This window comes from Artemia sp. Qi Xiang Cuo, chromosome 6 (genome assembly GCF_049724085.1).
Source record: "Artemia sp. Qi Xiang Cuo chromosome 6, ASM4972408v1, whole genome shotgun sequence".
NCBI classification, from domain to species: Eukaryota; Metazoa; Arthropoda; class Branchiopoda; order Anostraca; family Artemiidae; genus Artemia; species Artemia sp. Qi Xiang Cuo.
Genome location: NC_142799.1, coordinates 53907116 through 53924033, shown reverse-complemented (window position 1 = coordinate 53924033; position 16918 = coordinate 53907116). Strand labels below are relative to the sequence as shown.

General features: G+C 38.4%; 1 protein-coding gene across 4 annotated transcripts in view; it reads left to right on the top strand.

Annotated features, from left to right (window-relative positions):
* GEFmeso (Guanine nucleotide exchange factor in mesoderm) overlaps window positions 1–16918 on the top strand; it is a 255666-nt gene that overhangs the window by 209339 nt on the left and 29409 nt on the right. For all 4 annotated transcript variants that reach the window (XM_089090831.1, XM_089090832.1, XM_089090833.1 and 1 more), the window contains one exon: window positions 4345–4506. In XM_089090831.1, the coding sequence (XP_088946957.1) occupies window positions 4345–4506 (162 nt within the window). The remainder of the gene's footprint in view (window positions 1–4344; window positions 4507–16918) is intronic.

The window sequence follows — 16918 nt, the reverse complement described above, 5'->3', positions numbered from 1 at the left end:
ATGTCTCTAATGCATATCTTTACCTTTATAATTTTCTATCCCACCTAGTAGGTTGAACCAAATTCTCTTAAAGCCTTTTTTAGGCTCAGGCAACATTTGATTTTATAGTGGACCTATTATACCATTGTAGGCTACTCATATAATATGCTCGAGTAACCCTTTATACTTGTATTGCTTTTAATATATTTTTTTCTACAGTATTACTTAATTTCCCTACGACCCTCTTCTCCTTCTTCCCTCACGGCTTCTACGACCAAATGGGCTGTATACTGTTCATGACTTTACACTGATCTCGTCTTATGCGTCCATAGAGTGACCTAGTGCCTAACCCCTTGCTTACGACACAAAACATAATGTTTTTAAATGTCAGAGTTATTTTATAAAGAGCAGAAAAAGGCGATCCCGCCTATCTCTTTTTGGTATGGGTCAATAGTTGACAGTACATCAAAGATATTTCGTGACAAAAGACGCGTTTTTACTGTCTGGAAATGTTTTTGTAATCGTTTCTAAGCCAGTTTTTCAAAATGGTTTTGTTGTATATTATGATGCAGCGTATTTGTAAATAAATTTGTGGTATTTTGTATACAGTAAATGTATTTATTAAACGAGGTATAATTAGTACGGCACCCCTCTGAACCTCTATCCCCTCCAATAAAGTTAAATTGATGACAATTGTGGTAGGATTACTGTTTGCTATCCATGCTTCTAAAAATCAATCATATGTGAACTATGGGTGACAGGGGCGGATCCAGGATTTTTTTTAGGGGGGGGGACAAAATAGGTTGATCCGATAAACTTGTGTTATGAGCAAGTTTATTTAAAGCACACTTGCGTTAATTAAGTAATTTACACTACTTTAGACTACGCTAGGGGGGGGTGCCCTTGCCCTCCCCCTGGATCCGCCCCTGATGGGTGATAACAATAATAAAAAACAGACACTCGCTTAAACGAATGACCGTTTAACGAAAAGTCCTGATTTTATGTTATGGCTTTCTCGATAAAAAGGGTGCAATTTCTTAGACGAAAATTTTACATGTAATAAATCTGCAAAATTAATGAAGGCTAGTGTTTTTTGTATTTTAATTGCATGGAATCACAACTAGATGGACGAGGAGTGGTAATTTCCTGCTAAGCAAAAATTGTAGATTCTTAGAGCCCTTCCCTCTCTGCTGCTATTGTGGGTTCTAAGGGGACCTGTGTAGCAGAAAATTGACTCTTTTCGATGATTCGTAAAAATTATATCTCTGCGTAAATTTCGATTTATTGAAAAAAAAAAAAAAAAAAAAAAAACAGCTAGCTAATTTATCAGTAGGCGAGCATCCAAATTCAAATAAATTCTTTGTAAATTGGTAACATCAACGGAATCCCTAAGATATAATGCTTAAAAATTTCTCCTAGAACTTACGGTTTTTAAATGGGGCTACTTAGTAGAATATTATTTATTTGCTGAAATAGCTCAAAAACTACACATATAAAAACAGTAATTAAAACTGCATTAAAAAGAACTTACAGAGGAGTTGAAAACATTCTAATCGAATTTATAGATCGTGATAAATATAAACATTACATTGAAATAACCACAATAAAACCTGAATAGGTTAATAAATTACGAAAATTCACAGCAAAATAGGGCGCAAAAGAGTTTATGTACCTCATCGACGTTATGGATAAGATTATATGTGGACATGAGTGCCCATAGGCTGAATTCCTGGGGGGTGGGGCTTACCTGGTCTAATTGGCACTTTTAATGCTACATAATAGAAATTCAAAATAAGGCAGCATCATTCAACCAGGAGGGGGCTGGCGCCCCCTTATAGGCGCCTATGTATGTGGAAACAGTAAATTTTCTCTTATTAGGCAGAAAAAGGCAAATTATAGGCTTATTTTTGTCAAATAAAGCAAATAGTAAGTTAATCAGCCTTTTAAGAAGGAATTTATTTGAAGGGGAACCGAATAAAAACAAGGCAAGTGAGTTCTATGAAAAGTATGAAAAAGAACGCAAAAATATTGATGTTTTGGTGTTAGGAATGAGCCGGAATGCTTACGTGTCTTTTGTCAGCATACTTATTTACATTGTCTTTTTTTTTCTTTTTTTTTTACTTTATGAATAGTATAGCAAGAAATGTGCTGGCTCCTAGTCATATCTAAGCTATATAAGCTATGGTTCAATTATTATGTTAGTTATTGGTTGAAGCAACGGGTTTCACCTTTCATACCTTCTACATTTTCTAACTGACAACAACTTGAAAAACAAGCGGTAAAATAGTATCTATATGTTACAGCCACCATGTATTTTTTTTTTTTTTCGAGGTTCATTTGTATGATAAAGACCCAACGGGTAATGTTAGCATTAATCATAACACCCAGGATATGAGAAGTCTCCTAGTAAAAAAAAGGACTTCGTAAATAATGCCTATGTGGCAGTCGCGTAAATTAATGGTGGGGAAGGGGGTTCTGCCCCAAGATTGAGAAAAATATCATTCATGGGTGTTTTCATTAATAACACATTTTTGTATTTTCGTTGAAAAATTGAAAAAAAAACTAAATTGTCCCCTAGATATTAAAAAACATACCCCCCATGAATTTTTGTGAATTGACGCCACTGCTAAGTTACACTATTTACATATGTGCTCAGGCTTCTCTTTGGATGGAGGGGCATGCCTAACACCATTCATGATTGTAAATAATACCAAGAGTTGTTGGTAGTTTATTATACATATTACCGACCCTAGTATACTTACTGATCTAATCCTACTGCAGTTGTACTTCTGCTTACTTATACTTATGATCATATCTCCATACAGAGGGGACAGTAGGGATCTGCCTCAATATTGATTAAAAGAACCCCTTCTCCCTAAAGAAAATACACCCCCTAAGGGTTGGACAAGTACCCACATGGTAATAAACCAAGGATTTCATATACTATACAACAAGGATCTTTGAGACTTGCAATGACCATGCTGAGCGATAAATCGATGGCGGCTCGGCAAACCTTTGCTGATAAATGGGTCATATATGACCAAAGTTCTTGAATCCACCGATAGTCTCAAGGTCTCAGTAAGTCTCTGCTGATTGTCATTCTTTCTTCGTTGGTGTCGCTTGAGGAGACAAGTGGCTCAATCTGAAGAACTATTCGAAATAGTAGTTCGGTTGTTATCTAATAAACGACCCAACTCTTTCCAACAATTACTATAATATTGTATATATGACTATAATACACCGTCACAAACACGTCAGACATTTTTTTTTACAGACAACTGATGTACAGATATCACCTGTCTAATTTTGTTCTTTCATAGACCATTTTCACATCTTTAAAGGAGTATTATGCGGTATAATCCAAATAAACCCAGGATCATGTCTTGTTGAAGATCTGGTGATGGTTTGTTGGAGACTTCCACTGTCGAACCAAACCGAACAATATTCTTGTCTGTTTATTAGAACCTCACTATATTTTTTTTTCCATAATTTCGGGATCCAATCTATGCAGTTACTCCGTGTAAAAATGCTCCAGGTGACAACAGTTTAAAAATTAGCTATCTGTACCTGAAAAAAATGTCAAATTTAACTAAAAATCGCCATATTTTTAAATTCACATGTATTGTTGATCTTCTCTGATGTGGAGACTGTCCCTTCTCCACTTTCTTGTGTACTGTTGCGAGTACCTATCTCCCTCGAAAGAATATCCCTTTCTATTGAAAACATTCAGTTTAAAACGCTGTTTCTTCAATCATTTAAGTATGTAGATGAACATTAAAATGTTCATCTTGGCATTTTGATCTGTTTTCTTGTACTTATTACTTTAGTTCTTATCCAACATGTAGTTGATCTTATTTGTGTTTGAATGCCTCAGGTGAGAGGATAAAATACAAAAATGATATATGTCTCAAAAATTTCAAATACGAGATATTCCTAAACTTTTCGTTTTTAAAATAATAGTAACTGTTTGTTTTACTGTCCATCATTTTACTTAAGCATATTTTTGTTTTATTTTCTATAGTAAAAAATCTGGCTGAAACGTAGGTACACCGAGTGAGTGAGCCCTTAATAAAAGCATTTATGAAGGTTCCATCCTTTTACTTAGGACCTTTACATTATGGAACTGAGCTCCAAACGCACTAAAAAGTATTAAAAAAAGAAAGATTTTCCAAGTAGCAGAAAATTCTTTTATACTTTCCTGTGCATTTAGTGATGAAAGCTTTGTTTTTAGCTTTTTTTTAAAATTATTTCTGTCATCAATTTCGTTTGCCTAGATTATTAAAATCCAATCCCTTATCTGAAAAGACTTCTGAATATGTAAACAGCATATATTTTTTCCACAATTGCCGAACTGTCTTCTTCCAGAATATTATAAAAATGTATGATCCAACTGCCGCAGACATGAACATCATTTTGGCAGCCTCATCTGCCATGACCGGTATCGCCCAACATACAAACGACATGAAGCGTCGCCATGAACATTCGATTCGAGTTCAAGAAATACAAAGTCTTCTCTATGGATGGACTGTAAGTTTTTTTTTTTTTAATAAACTGTTAATTTCTGTGACTGGTCATTCTCTCTGATAGAAACTCGTACGGACTATTAACAGTGGTGTAAATTGGTGGTGGGGGGCATTAGACCCCTTCCTAAATTTTGAAGAAAAAAATTGCCCCTTCTCTCCGTTCATTTCATAAAAGTCAGGCGACCGACCAGGTGCGATGATTCAAAGGTAGTATATTACATCCTTATGGAGAGAAGAAGCTAAAAAAAAGTATTTATTTTTGATATTTTGATATTTACGAATATTTTTTTTAGACACTTAAGATACGGCAAGAACGATTTTGATATGACAAGACTCTATTTTCGTGCTAATTTTTTTTCAGTGGGAAATGAGGATACACCGCATTTTGAAAATATCCAGAAATTTCCATCCTTGTCTGGAACTCCAAACAAAACTTTGTATCAATATAAAACTGTAATCAGATCGGTTTTGTCATATGAAGAAGTGGGCTGGATCAATTTGACTCAGATCAAAAGCCACATCACCCACTATAATAAGGGCTTTAAAGGCCATCTTGCCTAAACAACAAAATATAAGTAGAACATTAGGGAAATGTTTTCTATAAGACAGGGGAATGCGAACTGAGTCCTGGAATTAAGTGGAATGGGTCCTTGTTGAACTTCCCTGAAGCAATGATGGTAGGCCTGTTTTAAAAAGATTTTAGATTTGATGATCGTATTTTAATGTGAGTTTCTTTTATATTTTTTCATTTGTTTTTTTGAGGATGACCTTAGATATAGGGTCAAAATATTCATTTAAAGTTCGCATTCCACTGTCTTATAGAAAATAACTCCCTATTTTTCTTCTTATATTTTGTTGTTTATGATGAAAAGGCCGTGTGGTCTTCGTCGCTATTTACTATCTTGCCTAATGATGGCCTCGCAATACAAAGGAACGGCCACGGCATCCATACTAGAACTTCAACCCATGGAAAATCTTCAAGAGGAAGAAGCAGTAAAAAGTGCTGTCATTGATTATTGATTAATGGACAAATAGGCAGCAGATACGGAAAGGGAGCATTAAAGGTCACGTTGATATCTGCAACTCAATTATGCTTGAATGCGAGGAGTTGCAGATGATCAAGGATAACATCCGATCCCAGTAATGAAACCCGAGAGGTAATTCGGGATTTCCATAAAGGATAGGAGAAAAATAGAGCACGAGATCGACATGCTTCACAAAAAAACTCGATAATCTGATATGCGGATGCTTCGCCATTTGAAGAGAAATCGAGAACTGGTATTGTAATGTACCAGATATCACCGGATCTGGATAAAGAGATCTTTAGTGTGGATTACTAATTATAATTACAAGTTCAAATGTTTATAGTAAAATGCGCAGCAAGAACACTGAAGCAAAATGACTACACTAAAGCAAAAAAAAAATATATGTATTATAACGGATAACTAAGCATGTCTTAAAGCTCTTCTGAAATTAAAGCGTCACCAAAGAAGTGGATTGAATTGCTCTGAAGCACTGAACAATCTAGCAACCAAAGGACACCAAATTGGACATCTAATGTGGGTCCCAGGACGTTCTGGGATCGAGGATGATGAGCAGCCAGACGAAGATGGCAGATGAAGGAGCCAGGCTGGGACATCATTGTAAGAATTTGAATGAGAAATCACCATCACCATTTCTCAGGGTCATTTGAAAGCGGCAGTGAAGAGATGAGGTAACGAAAAAGTGGAACAAAACTGGAATAAGAAGGTGTGATACAATGAAGCAAAGGAAGTACTCTCTAAGTTTAATCACACACTGACTAAATGTATACTACGACCAAGAAGGTCGGAGATGAGAATGTTAACTGAAGCCATAACAGAAATTAGAAATTTTGGGAAGCATCTTGTTCTAATTGGGAGAGTTGATTTGCCTTTATATCGAAAATGCAAGATGATCGTTGAAGCAAGGAGCCATCTGGTTGAAGATTGTCTGATTAAGAGTAAACACTAGCTGGCGTTTCTCCATCTTTTGAATGTCAAGCTGGATGATATTCTGGGGGAGGAAGAGTCCGACAACTGGACAAGTATATGGTAAGAGTGGAAATATAATTTTTTTCGTGTTTTATCCAGCCAATTTGAGTTGTTTTTTAAGGGCTGTGGAGGCAATGGATCTTTGAAGCTTGAACCTTAACCCCACATGGGTCCACCCCACAATAAATCTAAATCTGTGTCAAGAAGCAAATTAAATAGAAAACACGGACTTAATAAATCGATATTACTTATTTAGTTTAAGAGGTGGGCTGTAAACCTAAATTTAACGAAGAATATCACATAACACCCTTTGAATTGCTTCAACTTGGGTGCATGCCTCCGGTGGCCGGCGTTTACCCCCCCCCCCTCCCCCCACGCAAAATACCTTCCTTCAGAAAATACCCCCCCCCCCCGCGGAGTATATAGGAAAATAGAAAATGATGGAGTCTAATAGAAAAAAACAAAAATATGTAAACAAAAAAAAAAAATCATGAAAAAGACAATGTCAATAAAAACGAACAGAAATGAATTTGAAAAAACTTTTCCCACAAAACAAGTTTGTCAAAGAAAAGTAAAGAGTTGAAACTTGTCAAGAAAAAGTAAAGTAGCCAAAATGAGCAGAAATAAATTCAAATAATTTTTCAAGCGTAAAGTTACCACAAATCACCGTCAATAAATATATTAAACCCAAAACAAACAGAAATTACAATAAATAACCGAGCCAAACTCAAAATGAGCAAAAATTAACATGAGTAGGGCTGACAACCCCCGTGCTTCTCAAGACCAGAACAAAATTTGCATTTTACTGAGAATAAAACGCATTTTAAATGTCTTCACTTTTTTGACTTTAATAAAAAAAAGTATTAAGACTTTATGGAAACAAAATCAGAATATGTATGTTAAACTGAAAATTCACGTTTTTTTTTTTTTAGTAAAGTGCAAACTATGTTCTGATCTTCAGAAGACATGGGGGTTGTCAGCCCTACTCCTTTTAATTTTTGCTCGTTTTGAATTTGACAAGGCTATCTATTGTAATTTTTTTTCGTTTTGGTTCCCAAAAGTAGAGATGACCCTAAAGGTCCGGTACGAACCACGTGGTTTATGGTCCTAATATGGGCATAGAGTCTCTAGGGGAAATGGATTTCTGAGAAATTGATTGCGTAATCAAAGTGTGTCAATGACCTAAATTTCAAAAGGTTCTACTCCGGTACGAACCACGTGGTTTATGGTCCTAATATAGGCATAGAGTCATTAGGGAGAACACGTGGTTAATGGGGTCAATGACCTAAATTTCCAAGGTCGATGTTGTTGTTGTTGTAAGTGCACGCTCTCAGCGAATGCTATGCCGTCCAGGAATTTGGAACACCTGTGCTGTCGACCTCAATTCACCTATCGTGAATAATAATTCCCCTTAGAAACAACAAATTAATTCCCCTTTCTTGACAGATCAATCAACCAATGACATCATCTGTCAGACTTTAAAAATTTTCGCCTAGAAACGATTCTCCAGGAATAGATCCAAGTCATAAATGTCTTTGCCTCGGAAACAACTCTTTTGGTCGAACTCCAAAGGATATTAATAGCCAAAGGCCATGGAAACAATTCTCCAAGAAACATCTTAGCGATGAATAGTTTTAGCGCGGGAATCAGGTTTCTTATTAATTTGAAATGCATTAGCGCAGAGATGCCAAAAACAAAAGGAACACGCTGAATTACGTTTAGGGATTATTTGGGCGAAACTGTTTTAGACAGGTTATGGAACTATTTCGGCGAAACAGTTAGAGACATTTTGAAAGAAGATTTTAGGAAAGGTTTTAGAAGAGAATTTAATGGTGAAACTCTGTGGTCGTTATAATACACAAGTTTCATTTGAACAGTGTTGTGAGGTCCTCTAACCCAACCCCAAAGGGTTCCACTCCTCCTACCCCCACCCCGAAGGCAGGCCCCGGTCCTCAAAGGCCCCCCAAGCTCCCCACGGGCCCCCGGCGCCCCCCAAGGCCCACCCAGACCCCCAAAGGCCATCCCCGGGCCCCCCAAAGGCCCATCGAGCTCCCAAAGGACCAACGGGGTCCCAAAGGCCCTCCACCGGTCCCCAAATGTCCCCCAGGCCCCCAACTGCCCCCCGGACCCCCAAAGGCCCTCCCTGTGCCCCAAAGGCCCTCCACCGGCCCCCAAAGGTCCCCCGGACCAGAGAAGTGCCGCCGGGATGCGCCGTGGGCCAGGAAAGCGCCGCAGGATGCGCCGCAGGGATGCGCCGCGGGTCAGGAAAGCGCCGCAGGGGATGCGCCACAGGGATGCACCGCAGGAACGCGCCGCAGGATGCGCCGCAGGGATGCGCCGCAAAAAAAAGTAAACTAAAAAGTAAAAATTTCGAAATGTTATCCCCCAAACGCCCTCCTCAGACCCCCAAAGGCCCTCCCCTGGTCCTCAAAGGTCCCCGGGCTCCCAAAGGGCCAACCGGCCCCCAAGGGCCCCCGGGCCCCCAAAGGTCCTCCCCGGCCCCCAAAGGTCCACTGGGCTCCCAAAGGCCCCCCCGGACCCCAAAGGTCCCCCGGGCTCCCAAAAGACCACTCAATCCTCAAGGGCCCCCGGATCCCCAAACGCCCTCCCTGGGCCCCAAAGGTCCTCCCCCGGTCCCCATACATGCACACAAAAACTTACACACACACACGAAAACTTACACACACCCACGAAAACTTACACACACACACGAAAACTTACACACACACACGAAAACTTACACACACACACAAAAACATACACACACACACACACAAACACACACACACACACACACACATGCACACGAAAACTTACACATGCACACAAAAACTTACATGCACACAAAAACTTACACACACACACACACACAAACTTACACACACACACACACGAAAACTCACACACACACTCCAAAACTTACACACACACAAAAAATTACACACACACACACACATACACAAAAAATAAAACATGAACACAAAAAAAAACTCACACACACACAAAAACAAACTTACACACACACACACACAAAACTTACACACACACACACGAAAACATAAAAACACACCCCAAAACTAAAACACACAAAAGATTAGGCACACACACACTAAAACACACACAAACTTATACACACAAACAAAAAAAAAACTTACACACACAAAAACTTACACACACACACACAAACTAACACACACACAAAAAAAACTTACATCCACACATAAAAGCTTAGACACACAAAAACTTACACACACACACACACACAAAAACTTAGACCCACACGCAAAAACTTACATGCACACAAAAACTGACATGCACACAAAAACTTACACACACACAAAAACTTACACACACGCACAAAAACAAACACACACACAAAATAACTTTCAAAAAATCAAACTCATGTAAAAAAAAAAACAAAATACAAAAAATAAACACAATCGAAAATAATTACACACACACACACAAAAACTTACACACACACACACACAAAAACTGACACAAGCACACGAAACTTACAGGCACACACACACTGACAAGCACACACAAACTGACACCCACACACAAACATACAAACAGACACAAAAACAATATAACTCACACACACTCGCGAAATCTGACACACACACAAAAAATTACACACACACACACACACACACACAAAAACTTACACATGAACACAAAAAACTCACACACACACGCACAAAACTTGCACACACACACACACACACACACAAACTTACACACACACACACGAAAACTTACACACACACGCCAAAACTTACACACACAAAAACTTACACACACACACACACACACAAAAACTTACACATGCACACGAAAACTTACACACACACAACAAAACTTACACACACACAAAACTTACACACACACACACACACCAAAACTTACACACACACACACACACACACACAAACTTACACACACACACACAAAACTTACACACACACAAACACACACACACACAAACTTACACACACACACAAAAAACTTACATCACACACACAAAAGCTTAGACACACAAACACACACACACACACAAAAACTTAGACACACACACACAAAAACTTACATGCACACAAAAACTTACATGCACACAAAAACTCACACACACACAAAAACTTACACACACGCACAAAAACTTACACACACACACAAAAACTTACACACACACACACGCATGAAAAATAACACACACACGCCAAAACTTACACACACACGCCAAAACTTACACACACACACAAAACTTACACACACACACACAAAAAAAAACTTACAAATTCACAATAAAACTTACATTCACACAAAAAATTACAATCACACAAAAACTTACACACACACACACACAAAAAAAACTTACACACACACAAACACACGAAAACATACACACACACACCAAATCTTACACAAACACAAAAAATAACACACACACACACACACACACACACACACACAAAAACTTACACATGAACACAAAAAACTCACACACACACGCACAAAAACTTACACACACACACACACACACACAAAACTTACACACACACACACGAAAACTTACACACACACGCCAAAACTTACCCACACAAAAACTTACACACACACACACAAACACAAAAACTTACACATGCACACGAAAACTTACATGCACACAAAAACTTTCATGCACACAAAAACTTACACACACACACACACACACAAAACTAACACAAACACACACACAAAAACAAACAAACACACAAGCAAAAACATACACACACAAACACAAAAACACACACACACGCACAAAAACTTACACACACAAAAACTGACACATTAACACAAAAAAACTCACACACACACGGACAAAAACTTACACACACACACACTCACAAAACTTACACACACACACACGAAAACTTACACACACACGCAAAGAAACTTACACACACACAAAAACTTACACAAACACACAAAAACTTACACACACACACACTAACACTAACACACACACTCCAAAAATTACACACAAACACATACAAAAACTTACACAAACACACACACACAAAAACTTACACATTAACACGAAAACTTACATTCTCACAAAAACTTACTTTCACACACAAACATACACACACACACACACACACACACACACACACACACACACACACACAAAAACTCACACACACACACACAAAACTTACATACACACACAAAAACTTACACACACACACACACACACACAAACTTACACACACACACGCAAAAACTCACACACACACACACAAAAACTTACACACACACACACGAAAACTTACACACACACACACGAAAACTTACACACACACACAAAACTTACACACACACACAAAACTTACACACACACACACACAAACTTACACACACACACACACAAAACTTACACACACACAAAACACACACACACACACACACACACACAAACTTACACACACACACACAAAAACTTACATCCACACGCAATAACTTACATGACACACAAAAACTTACACACACACACAAAAACTTACACACACACAAAAACTTACACACACACACAAAAACTTACACATACACACAAAAACTTACACACACACACAAAACATACACACACACTCACAAAAACAGAAACACAAACAAACACGAAAACTTACACACACACAAAAACACAAACACACACACACACACACACAAACTTACACACACACACACACACACACACACAAACTTACACATGCACACGAAAACTTACATGCACACACAAACACATACACACACACACGAAAACTTACACACACACACAAAACTTACACACACACACACAAACTTACACACACACACAAAACTTACACACACACACACACACACACACACACACACACACACACAAACTTAAACACACACACAAAAAAAACTAACACACACACACAAACACACACACACTTACAAACACACACAAAAACTTACACCCACACACAAAAGCTTAGACACACAAAAACTTACACACACACAAAAAATTTACACCCACACTCAAAAACTAAAATGCACACAAAAACTTACATTCACACACACACTAACACACATACACACACAAAAATTACATACACTCAGAAACAATAGCACACACACACACAAAAACAAACACACAAACAAAAACTAACACACACACACACACACACACAAAAACTAACAAATCTACAACAAAACTAACATGCATACAAAAACTAACACACACACACACACACGAAAACTTACACACACACACGTCAAAACTTACACACACAAAAGCTTAGACACACAAAAACTTACACACACACACACACAAAACTTACACCCACACGCCAAAACTTACACCCACACGCAAAAACTTACATGCACACAAAAACTTACATGTACACAAAAACTTACACACACACTAAAACTTACACACACGCACAAAAACTTAAACACACACACACAAACATACACAAATACACTAAAACTTATTCACACACACACACACACACACATACACACAAAAAACTTACACAAGCACACGAAAACTTACATGCACATAAAAACTTACATGCACACAAAAACTTACAAACACTCACAAAATCTAACACGCACACACAAAAAATAAAACACACACACTAACACTTACACACACACACTAAAACTTAAACACAATGACACAAAAAATTACACAAACACACAGGAAAAATTACACACACACACAAGAAAACTAACACATACACGACAAAACTAACAAAAACACAAAACTTACACACACACACACAAAAAAACTAACAAATGCACACGAAAACAAACATGCACACAAAAACTTACATGCACACACACACACACACACACACACACACACACACACACACACACACACACACACACACCAAAACTTACACACACACGCCAAAACTTACACACACACAAAAACTTACACACACACACACACACACACACAAAACTTACACATGCACACGAAAACTTACATGCACACAAAAACTTACATGCACACAAAAACTTACACACACACACACACACACACACACACACACACACACACACGAAAACTTACACACACACGCCAAAACTTGCACACACACACAAAACTTACACACACACACACACACACACACACACACACACACACAAAAAACTTACACATGAACACAAAAAAAACTCACACACACACGCACAAAAACTTACAAACACACACACACACACACAAAAACTTACACACACACACACACGAAAACTTACACACACACGCCAAAACTTACACACAAAAACACACACACACACACACAAACACACACACACAAACATAAACACAAACAAACACAAACACACAAAAAAAACTTACACACACACACACAAACACACGCAAACTTACAAACACACACAAAAACTTACACACACACACAAAAACTTAGACACACAAAAACTTACACACACACACAAAAACTTACACACACAAGCAAAAACTTAAATGCACACAAAAACTTACATGCACACAAAAAAATACACACACACAAAAACTAACACACACGCACAAAAACTTACACACACACACAAAAAATAAAACAAACAAAAAAACAAAAACAAACACACACAAACAAACACTGACACACACACACACACTTACACAATCACACTAAAACTTACAATCACACAAAAACTTACACACACACACACACACGAAAAATTAAACACACACACACGACAAAACTAACACACACAAAAGCTTAGACACACAAAAACTTACACACACACACACAAAAACTTACACAAACACACAAAAACTTACATTCACACAAAAACTTACATGCACAAAAAAACTTACACACACAAAAACAAACACACACACACAAACAATTACACACACACACAAAAACTTACACACACACACAACAAAACTAACTCACACACACGAAAACTAACACACACACACGCCAAAACTTACACACAAACAAAAACTTACACACTTACCATATCACAGTTAAATTGTCTTAATTTTTCAAATTTCATTTTGAATTTCTGTCGTGAAATGCAAGAGTTGGAATATTTCATTAGTGACTTGTGGTGCTTTGCCTTCTCACAGTTACATTCTCTTGATTTTTCGAAGTTCATTTTGAATTTCTGTCATGAAATGCAAGAGTTGGAAAATTGGGGTCTTAGTCCACCAGCCCGAATGGTGGAACTCCACTAGCTCAGTATTGGAGTCCCAGTCCACCAGCCTGAACGGTGGAAATTCACTAGCTCAGAATTGGGGTCTTAGTCCACCAGCCTGAATGGTGGAAATCCACTAGCTCAATATTGGGGTCTCAGTCCACCAGTCTGAATGGTGGAAATTCACTGTTTAAGTTAGGTTAGGTTAACTTATCATGAGCGCTCATGATAAGTTAACCTAACCTTTTCCGGTGAGTATGGTTAGGTTAGGCTAGATTAAGTTAGGTTAGGTTAAGTTAGGTTAGGGTTAGCCCATGTACGCTTCACTTAGGTTAGCTTAGGTTAGGTGAGAGACAGGCAAAAAGTTAGGTGTATGATTAGGTTAGGTTAGGTTAGATTAAATTAGGTTAGGTTCAGTTAGGTTAGGCTAGGTTAGCATACGTATGCGCGCGTACGTAGGCTAACCTAGCCTAACCTAACTTAACCTAACCTAATTTAATGCGTGGGTGTAAGTTTTTGTGTGTGTGTGTAAGTTTTTGTGTGTGTGTGTAGTGTTTGTGTGTGTGTGTGTGTGTGTGTGTGTTGTGTGTGTGTGTGTAAGTTTTCGTGTGTGTGTGTGTGTGTAGTTTGTGTGTGTGTGTGTGTGTAAGTTTTGTGTGTGTGTGTGTGTTTGTGTGTGTGTAAGTTTTGTGTGCGTGTGTGTGTGAGTTTGTGTGTGTGTAAGTTCTTGTGTGTGTGTGTGTGTGTGTGTGTGTGTGTGTGTGTGTAAGTTTTGTGTGTGTGCGTAAGTTTTCGTGTGTGTGTGTGTAAGTTTTTGTGTGTGTGTGTGTGTGTGTGTTTGTGTGTGTGTGTGTGTGTGTAAGTTTTTGTGTGCATGTAAGTTTTTGTGTGCATGTGTAAGTTTTTGTGTGTGTGTGTAAGTTTTTGTGTGTGTGTGTGTGTGTGTGTGTGTGTAAGTTTTGTGTGTGTGTGTGTTTGTGTGTGTGTGTGTGTGTGTTTTTTTGTGTGTGTGTGTAAGTTTTGTGTGTGTGTGTGTGTGTGTGTGTGTAAGTTTGTGTGTGTGTGTGTGAGTTTGTGTGTGTGTGTGTGCTTGTGTGCATGTGTTTTGTGTGCATGTAAGTTTTCGTGTGTGTGTGTGTGTTTGTGTGTGTGTGTGTGTGTGTGTGTGTGTGTAAGTTTTGCGTGTGTGTGTGTAAGTTTTTGTGTGTGTGTGTGTGAGCTTTTGTGCGTGTGTGTGTTTGTGTGTGTGTAAGTTTTTGTGTGCATGTAAGTTTTGTGTGCATGTGTGCTTTTGTGTGTGTGTGTAAGTCTTTGCATGTGTGGTGTAAGTTTTGTGTGTGTGTGTGTCTGTCTTTGTGTGTCTGTTTGTGTGTGTGTGTGTGCGTGTGTGTGTGTAAGTTTTCGTGTGTGTGTGTGTGCAAGTTTGTGTGCATGTAAGTCTTCAGTGCATGTGTGTAAGTTCTTGTGTGTGTGTGTGTGTGTGTGTGTGTGTGCATGTTTGTGTGTGTGTAAGTTTGTGTGTGTGTGTAGTTTGTGTGTGTGTGTGTGTAAGTGTGTGTGTGTGTGTGTAAGTTTTTGTGTGCATGTAAGTTTTCGTGTGCATGTAAGTTTTCTGTGTGTGTGTGTAAGTCTTTGTGTGTGTGTGTGTTTGTGTGTGTAGCTCTCGTGTGTGTGTGTGTAAGTTTCGTGTGTGTGTGTGCGTGTTTGTGTGTGTGTGTGTTTGTGTGTGTGTGTGTAAGTTTTGTGTGTGTGTGTGTAGCTTTGTGTGTGTGTGTGTAAGTCTTTGTGTGCATGCTAAGCTTTCGTGTGCGTGTAAGTTTTGCGTGTGTGTGTAAGTTTTCGTGTGTGTGTGTGTAAGCTTTGTGTGTGCGTGTGCGTCTTCGTGTGCATGTGTCAGTTTGTGTGTGTGTGTGTGTGATGTGTGTGTGTGTGTGTGTGTGTGTGTGTGTGTGTGTGTAAGTTTCGTGTGTGTGTGTAAGTTTGTGTGTGTGTGTGTGTTTGTGTGTGTGTGTGTGTGTTTGTGTGTGTGTGTGTGTGTGTGTGTGTGTGTAAGTTTTGTGTGTGTGTGCAAGTCTTGTGTGTGTGTGTGTGTGTAAGTTTGTGTGTGTGTGTAAGTGTGTGTGTGTAAGCTTCATGTGCGTGTGTGATGTAAGTTTTTGTGTGTGTGTGTGTGTGTGTGTGTGTGTGTGTGTGTGTGTGTGTAACTTTTTGTGTGTG